This window comes from Sinocyclocheilus rhinocerous, unplaced genomic scaffold (genome assembly GCF_001515625.1).
Source record: "Sinocyclocheilus rhinocerous isolate Xijiao unplaced genomic scaffold, SAMN03320098_v1.1 scaffold178, whole genome shotgun sequence".
NCBI classification, from domain to species: Eukaryota; Metazoa; Chordata; class Actinopteri; order Cypriniformes; family Cyprinidae; genus Sinocyclocheilus; species Sinocyclocheilus rhinocerous.
Genome location: NW_015653463.1, coordinates 921,784 through 930,657, shown reverse-complemented (window position 1 = coordinate 930,657; position 8,874 = coordinate 921,784). Strand labels below are relative to the sequence as shown.

The window sequence follows — 8,874 nt, the reverse complement described above, 5'->3', positions numbered from 1 at the left end:
AAACATGATAATCAGAACCAAAACAGATGTTTTTTAGCAGGTACGAGCTGTAATGGCGCAGCTCTATTCTGGAAAAGGGGGCGGGGAGCAGCAGCTCATTTGCATTTAAAGAGACATGCTCTAATACAGAGTGTTTCTGCTTCCACTCAAAATAGGCATTTTCAAAATGAAAAATGATATAATAAATAATCTGTGGGGTATTTGGAGCTGAAACTTCACAGTTACATTCTGGGGACCCCTGAGACTTATATTACATATTGTAAAAAGGGGCATTGTCTGTTTTATTTAAATTGCACTGACATGTCAGACTATATAAAACACTCACATTCAGGACTGTTGTACTGTTTAAAATATCCACAGATAATTGTTAATTGTTTCACTGAATATATATATATATATATATATATATATATATATATATATAAAACACACAATTTTAATTGAACTTTTTAACAGTTCATTAAACTTGGTGTAAATTGAAAATAAAGTGGTTCTCAGCTGGTGGGTCGTGACACAAAAGTGCTGTCACAGACAATAGGGAAGGATGCAATACTAAATGCAAGACTAAATGCAATAATAAAATGCAACTAACTAAATAATTTACAGACATGGTGTTGGAAACAATATGAGATGGGAGGAAAAATTCCTCCAAGATAGAAAAGATTCTGGTGTTTAATTGCAAAAATGTGGGATTCCCTCAAGAAACTTTGCATTTTCTTGTAAGGAACAGGAAAAAAATTGCGTAATTAATTTCCCATTCATTCATGAAAGTTTTGCATTCCTCCGAGGCAAAATTTCCCCCAAAAATGTTTGCATTCGTTCACAAAAATGATGCATTCCTCTGAGAAACATTGCACTTGCTCACAAGGAAAGTTTGTCCAAGAAACTTTGCATTTGTTCTCAAGGAACACAAAAGTTTTGCTAACAGCTGCAACGTTTCTTGTTGGAATGCAAAACCTTTGCAAGTAACCACAAACGCACTGAAATATAATTTTCTCTCTCATCTAATTTTTTTTCCCATCACCATGTTCCGGACAGCAAAGCAAAATAAAGCTTATTACATTTCCTCATCCTCAAAAAATGAGGTGAAAAAAGAAGAAGAAGACGCAGATTATGAATGATTGAGGACATCAGGGATCAACATTATATGTTCTGACCACAATTTGTTTGGCTGCCAAGAGCATGAAACCTCTGGAGTTAACGACATTAAGAAACCAAAACCGTTCATATTCTTATTCAGCGTATTCATTCAAATGTGACATTTCCTAAAGGTTTATGCAGTTTACATAATACATTTCAACATTTGATTTTAAAGTCACCACTTGACGTCCAGTGTTACATCTGTGTCCTGAAGTAAAGCCTGCTGAGAACCACTGAGCTAGACCGTACAAATCCATTTAACACAAGGGCAACTGCAAATGCTATCATGTAAATGTTGCTGAATGTACGTTGAATTAGTGAATTTGCTGAGCTAGTTATTGAAGAATGGGTCATGGATGTATAGCATTAAACATTAGTATCAAATAGTGTAGGATAAAAATAACCTAATGCTCTTTAAAATTGTGGTTTCTAGCTAGGTGCCACAGGTGGGATTCTCTCCAGAATCAAATCATACTCCTTCCCCAAACCTGGCCAAAAAAAGGTGCACTAACACACCCCTCACCTCCTCCCTATCCCCCAGTGGCAGTGGTAGGACACCCGCCTTGCTTGCGTGTGGTTTTTGCTTCTAACTGCGCCCCTCTCTGATCTCTTCCTCCATTCACTGCCCTGTACATCACATCCAATCACCAGCAATAACTCTTCACATTCATATACAGACATCAGATCAATTAAAGCAATGGTTGCACATTTTTTGTTGACCCACCTTGATTGCCTATCCACCTTATTTTTAACATAAGTGTGGGCATGACTATTTTTAATGTGCGAGGCTTCCGGTGTCATTTGCTTCCAGTTATTTTAGCTCTACAAAAACAGCTCCTGGTATTGCAAACTTGTATTTGTCATCGTATTTTTTTAATTTAGTAGCAAAATCACAAACACAATGGTTTGTAGTGCAGATTTACCATTTATGGTATACTGCACTTTGTTATTCTTCTAGTTATTTTACAGTAGTGGCTAATGAATTGGAAATCTCGCACATTTCTAACCCACCCCTCTCCTCCTCCCTACCCCCCAGTGGCAGTGGTAGGACACCCGCCTTGCTTGCGTGTGGTTTTTGCTTCTAACTGCGCCCCTCTCTGATCTCTTCCTCCATTCACTGCCCTGTACATCACATCCAATCACCAGCAATAACTCTTCACATTCATATACAGACATCAGATCAATTAAAGCAATGGTTGCACATTTTTTGTTGACCCACCTTGATTGCCTATCCACCTTATTTTTAACATAAGTGTGGGCATGACTATTTTTAATGTGCGAGGCTTCCGGTGTCATTTGCTTCCAGTTATTTTAGCTCTACAAAAACAGCTCCTGGTATTGCAAACTTGTATTTGTCATCGTATTTTTTTAATTTAGTAGCAAAATCACAAACACAATGGTTTGTAGTGCAGATTTACCATTTATGGTATACTGCACTTTGTTATTCTTCTAGTTATTTTACAGTAGTGGCTAATGAATTGGAAATCTCGCACATTTAAAGAAAATAGCTTACTTCTGCCTTGCAAAATAAAGTGGATAAAGGATGTATGTCAGGGCACATGTGCTTGAGTTTATTTGTATTTTTCTGTACTTAAATGTGTTTTGGGATACTATTATTTATATATATAAATATATATACTATATATATTTATATACTACAGTATTCACGTGTCTGGGTTTTGGGTTTCGGGAAATAAATTGGGAGACCAGCTAGTCCAGCTTAGACTGGTTTAAGATGTTTTTCCAGCAAGGATTTGAAAAACTTAAAACGTTCTTCTTCAACAATAAAAAAAACAAAACTGTAAATGTATTTTTATTATGCTATGCTGCATTGGTAATGTTGGTTACAGTATTTATTCAAAAAATTGCATAATGTAATGTGTGGATTTTATTTAGCTCTTACATCCATCAGTGAGAAAAAACCCCCCACTAAGACTGGAATAGTCAGCATATTTGCATCATTTTAAAATGAAGCTACTTTTAGATACACTACCATTCTAAAATTTTACTATTTTTATAGTTCCTAGTTCCTACATTTATTTTTAGGAACTATTTCAGCAAGAATGCATTAAATTGGTCAAAAGTGAGAGTAAAGACTTTTACATTGTCACTATGAGCCATCATAACACAGCTGTTTATGTTTATTAAGCAACAAAGAAATTTGGCACATCACTATCCACCTCATTTTTCCTGTAAGAGAGACATGGACATTTGTAAATGTAATGTCTCTGGCTTCCGGTGTCATTCGCTTCCAGCTATTTTTAGCTGTAAAAAACAGCTCGTTTTGCTGCTTGATATTGCAAACTGGTGTGACAGTCTTGCCATATTATTTTAATGTATAATCTTAATTATGAACACACTGGTATGTAGTGCAAACCTTTTGACCATTTACGGTACTTTGTTATTCTTCCCTACAGCAGCTAATGAACCGGAAGTCTCACTCTTTTTTAACGATGTAAATGACATAATTATCAACCCTATTTGCAAGAGATCTCTTTTTTTATTTATAGACTGTGTGTTGGCTTTTGACCTTGGAAGAAGTTTCTCCTCTTCTTCATGGACACTGATCGCCTCACGTATAATGAATTGCCATTCATTTAGCATTGAAACATCTCAGTAAATGTAATTACGCATTCGATTGTGATTTAAGGTGCCATGAAGAACACAGGAAAGTTTGGTTTGACCCTGTCCCTCTGTCCCATTGATGCATGCAGGCATTTCAGATAACGTGCCTGTGTCCTATCAGCTGTTTCTATGCGAATCTGTGTATTTTCACAGTTGTAATCGTGTCGTGTGCTTGTAGGGTCATATTGAAAATCCATATAACTTCAGATCAAACCTCAGAGGTGAACTTCCTAAGCCTAATATCTTCAACAACACAGGTTAGTTGACTTGCTTCAGCACACCACCACTTGTTTAAATGATCTTTAAGTCTAAAATCGTTCTCTTCTGACTAAACGCTCACACTATTGTTTTGGCAGAGGCTATGCCAATGGACACACAGGTGTACGAGAGTCCATATGCAGATCCTGAAGAGCTGCGGTCAACGACAGTGAAGCGGAGCGACCTGACTCTGGAAGATGGAGAGTTGGGCTCAGGCAACTTCGGCACAGTCCTGAGAGGAGTCTACCAGATGAAAAAGTTAGTCGACCAAGAGGATTTTTTTTATTTTAAAGGGGTCATATGATGCGATTTCAATTTTTCCTCGGCCAATCACAATGCACTGGATATCTGGCCAATCAGAGCACACCTCGCTTTTTCAGACCGATGAGCTTTGTAAAAATCGATGTGCTTCAGAAAGGCGGGGCATAGAGGAGAAACAATAATGTACAGTATGTGGAAAATAATGTGTTTTTTTAACCTTAAACCGCATAAACACATTTAATTACACCAAATACACAAAATAATGTTATTTTTAGCAGCATCATACGACCCCTTTAAGGATATCAAATCTGTAAATGCTGCCCAAAGTAGTCAGAATTCAGTGTCAGTAAATCAAACCATTATGCAAGATCTTATAAGCCGTTATTCTCACTCTTAAAAAATGCAATCAAAATAATTACTTATTGGTATTGTATTCTAAAAGCCTGAAATTGTTTAAACAACGAAACAAATCAGTGTTGTGTGTGTTTGTTTGTTTTCTTTCTTGCCACAAAGTATGATGGGAAATGTGTTCTGCTTCCTCATGTATCGCAGAAGTGTTGAGTTTCCCGTTCATGTGCGCTCATAAACACGATTTCTGACATGACTTGAACACGAATGGATCTTCCCTTATGTTTGATTCAGGACACAGAAGATTGTCGCCGTTAAGATCCTGAAGAACGAGGATAATAACGCGGCGGTGAAGGACGAGATGCTGCGGGAAGCGAGCGTCATGCAGCAGCTGGATAACCCGTACATCGTTCGCATGATCGGCATCTGTGAAGCTGAGAGCCTCATGCTGGTCATGGAGCTCGCTGAGCTGGGGCCCCTGCACAAGTTCCTCCAGAAGAACAAGTACGCTGTGCTAGAAATACTGCAGAGCATATGAGAGCTGTGCTGAACTGTGAATACAGTAATATGCATTGATAAGCAATGTGGAGTAACTACAGTCACAATTGACTTCCATACAATAACAGTTCAGAGTGACCACAGTGAACAAGCCAAAAATGTAAAAAACTCATCATTTTAGGCTATACCTAAAAACTGTGCACTGTATTCCAGGTTTTCTGAAGCCATGGTAGCATTGTGTGAGATGCACATAGAAAATTAGTTTTTCATTTGATAACATTAGTAAATGCATTAGCTAACATGGAATTATCAATATATTTTTACAGCATTTTTTAAATTCTATGTGCTAACACTTTAGATCACATATTCACACATTTTCCCTCAATAAACTCCTGATTTGCTGCTTATTGATAATAAGTAATGTAGTTGTTGTAGTAGCTATGTTTAGGTATTGGGTAAAATATGGTTATGCAGAATAAGCCATTATAAACAGCAAAAATTCTAGTAGTATGCATACTAATAAGCAGCTAGTTAATAGATAGTTTTCCCTAGTCTAAAGTGGTAATGTTAGTTAACAGAAAAAACAATTGTTCATGTTTGTTCACAGTTACAACAGCTACAACTTTTGAATTTAGAAATTAACTATGATTAATAAATGCTGTGTAAGTATTGTTCATTCTTAGTTAACTACTGCGGTTAAATAAAGTTAACAAATTGTAAAGTTGAAAAAGTTCCCCTCAATAACAGGTAAGCATTGCATTTAGTGACATGACAAGAACCAGTGGTCAAACTGTTGTTCTGTGACATTTTATGGACACTATCCAGTCTTTTAAATAAAAATACACAGGATCAGGAGTTCCCTAAGCAGACGTTGCTTGCGTTGGTTATGCGAATTGACCAATAGAAAGCTGCTTGGTTTGACTTTTGTGTGAGCTGTGCTTCATGCATTGATTTCACCAAAATGACACGGCACTCTTAAAAATAAAGGTGCTTCACGATGCCATAGAAGAACCTTTCTGTCTAAATGGTTCCATAAAGAACCTTTAACTAACATCTGAAGAACATTTCTGTTTCGTTGTGGCGAAAGAAGGTTCTTCAGATTATAAAAAGGTAAGAAAGAGATGGTTCTTTAAAGAACCTTTGACTGAACGGTTCTTTTTGGAACCAAAAATGGTTCTTCTGTGGCATCGCTGTGAAGAACCTTTTAAGCATCTTTATTTTTAAGAGTGTAATACACTTTGCATACAATCCACCTCATGGATTTGAGAAGTTAATGTATTTGGTTTTTGGTTTTGGTCCGTGTGAGGAGACTTGAGCTTGTGCAGTTTCATGACTGAACTTTAAGTCATAAACAATAGTAGTATTGTTAATTGTTAATAGCTTTTCACTTTGTGTGTTTTCAGACACATCTCTGTGAAGAACATCACAGAGCTGGTTCATCAGGTCTCTATGGGAATGAAATATCTGGAAGAGCACAACTTTGTTCACAGAGATCTCGCAGCCAGGAACGTGCTTTTAGTCACTCAGCACTATGCCAAGATCAGCGACTTTGGACTCTCTAAAGCCCTGACAGAAGAGGAGAACTATTACAAGGTATAGTCACCAGGAACTAATCACATATACCAAGTAAGAATGAAAGCCCTTTTAGATCTACAGTACATACCCTCATTACAAAGCTTCATGTTAGTAGAGTAGAATGGGGGTTTAAGCAGAGCGTAGCCCTGACTCATCTTTGTTTGTGCTCCTGTAGGCCAAAGGTCATGGGAAATGGCCGCTGAAGTGGTACGCTCCCGAGTGCATGAACTACCTGAAGTTCTCGTCCAAGAGCGACGTGTGGAGCTTTGGAGTCCTGATGTGGGAGGCCTTTTCACTCGGACAGAAACCGTACAAGGTGTGAATATGCATATTATGTTGCTCCCAAGACATATTTTCTATTGTTAATCAGGCTGGGTGATATACTGATGTTTGAGTATATCAATAAGTGAATATGTTTGAAAATGGTCACAATGCTTTTAATGCCTAACAATATATCGGACTGCGCCATCTAGAGTTTCATGCCAGAACTCTGTATTTCTTTCTGGTATTCATGTAGTGACAGTGGAAAACCTATATTATTGCTGTTTTAGTTTTGCATGGTAAATCTGCATTTGAGCAAACCTTTTGAATCTACTTCCCAAATTTTCTTAAAGAAATCTGAATAGCCGTCCATAAACTAACAAAATGAAATTCTTCTATTTCGTGGTGATGCTTTACAATAAGGTTCAATTCATTCATACTATTTAATGCTTTAGCTATCATGACAATAAACAATCAAAGTTAATGTTTATTTATAAATATATTATTGTTCTTTGTTATTGAATGATAATTAATAATTCTATTTCTATTCTTGTTTTCTTTTTATTTATTAAAAAAAGCGTGACCATCTAACACTAGCACTCTCTGTTCTATTTCTATTCTATTTACTTTTTATTCATTAAAAAAACTTTCTTTTTATTTATTATAAAATAATAACTTGACTCTGTAACACTAGCTCTCTCTATTCTATTTCTATTCTATCTCATTTTTATATGTAAATGGAAATAATGAATGTTCATAATACATTAACTAATGTTAGTTTATACAACATGAAGTGCTAAAAATGTATTAGAACACAGTAATATATTAACATTAACCGGGATTAATAAAACCTCCAAAAATACTGTCTTTGTTAGTTCATGATACCTAATACAATAATACACAATATTAATGAACTTAACCTCGCAAACTTAGTCCATAGTGGCTCATAAGCCACTATAGCTACATTCACACTGGACTTTGTTTGTTTTATTCAATATAATAAACTCAATAGCATTAAATAAACTGTATGCAGTATGGTATGTGGGCTTTAGGATCCCCTAAAATAATATTGACATATATACTGTATATTGAATATCATCTAAATCGCAAACTGCACATCCATCCGTTTAACCACCAGCCGTGAGCCGGTGTTTGAAAATGAGCGTTTATTTTAGCAATGTTGGTTTATTCCATATTGTCTGTAGGGTATGAAAGGAAATGAAGTCATCCAAATGATCGAGAGTGGAGAGAGAATGTCCGCTCCAGCCGACTGCCCGCCTGAGATGTACGACCTCATGAGGAAATGCTGGACATACAGGTACGTTTACTGGATATATCAGCACAATTCTGCATTCACAATCGTTCCATAACTTTAAAAGACAAATGACTTGCAGTGCACTATGCTAGCAGTCTTTAATATCCTGCACATGAACATACTGATAGGAGATCAAGCTAGAACGCTGCTTATAAGCAATAAATGATATCATTTTATTTATTATACAGAATCATGTGTAATAAGGATTAATTCAATTCAGTACATTGAAGAAGAATAAATGGTTGTGTTCTGTTTCTGCAGGCCGGACGAGAGACCTGGATTTTCAGTAGTTGAACCCAGATTGCGGCATTATTATTATGACATATCTCAGTGATGAGCAAACATGTACAATTACACAGCACAGTATTTCAAAACAGTCCGTCCATATAAGGTGGTATAGTAATTTTTGAAATGTTTTCATTGACATTTTTCATGATAATATCTGTTGTTTATATATGTTATCCTCCATCACTGGTGCAAATTCTAATTAGATGATTGACAGCAGTTTGTTTTTAATAATTTAAAGCAATAACTCTCCTTGTAGTATTTGTTCTTCCAAGCTATTTTTGTTAGAAACTGTACAAATTGGATTA

The 8,874-nt window shown here is 36.2% G+C and overlaps 1 protein-coding gene across 2 annotated transcripts in view; it reads left to right on the top strand.

The window, feature by feature from the left end:
- LOC107715877 (tyrosine-protein kinase SYK-like) overlaps window positions 1–8,654 on the top strand; it is a 24,210-nt gene extending 15,556 nt beyond the window's left edge. The window contains exons 6-13 of one of the 2 annotated variants that reach the window (XM_016522115.1): window positions 1,574–1,642; window positions 3,944–4,022; window positions 4,122–4,281; window positions 4,927–5,136; window positions 6,534–6,723; window positions 6,881–7,021; window positions 8,172–8,284; window positions 8,543–8,654. In XM_016522115.1, coding sequence (XP_016377601.1) covers window positions 1,574–1,642; window positions 3,944–4,022; window positions 4,122–4,281; window positions 4,927–5,136; window positions 6,534–6,723; window positions 6,881–7,021; window positions 8,172–8,284; window positions 8,543–8,615 — 1,035 coding nt within the window. In that variant the 3' untranslated portion in view covers window positions 8,616–8,654. The remainder of the gene's footprint in view (window positions 1–1,573; window positions 1,643–3,943; window positions 4,023–4,121; window positions 4,282–4,926; window positions 5,137–6,533; window positions 6,724–6,880; window positions 7,022–8,171; window positions 8,285–8,542) is intronic. The other variant, XM_016522116.1, reaches the window with a different exon arrangement.
- Window positions 8,655–8,874: the final 220 nt, after the last annotated feature.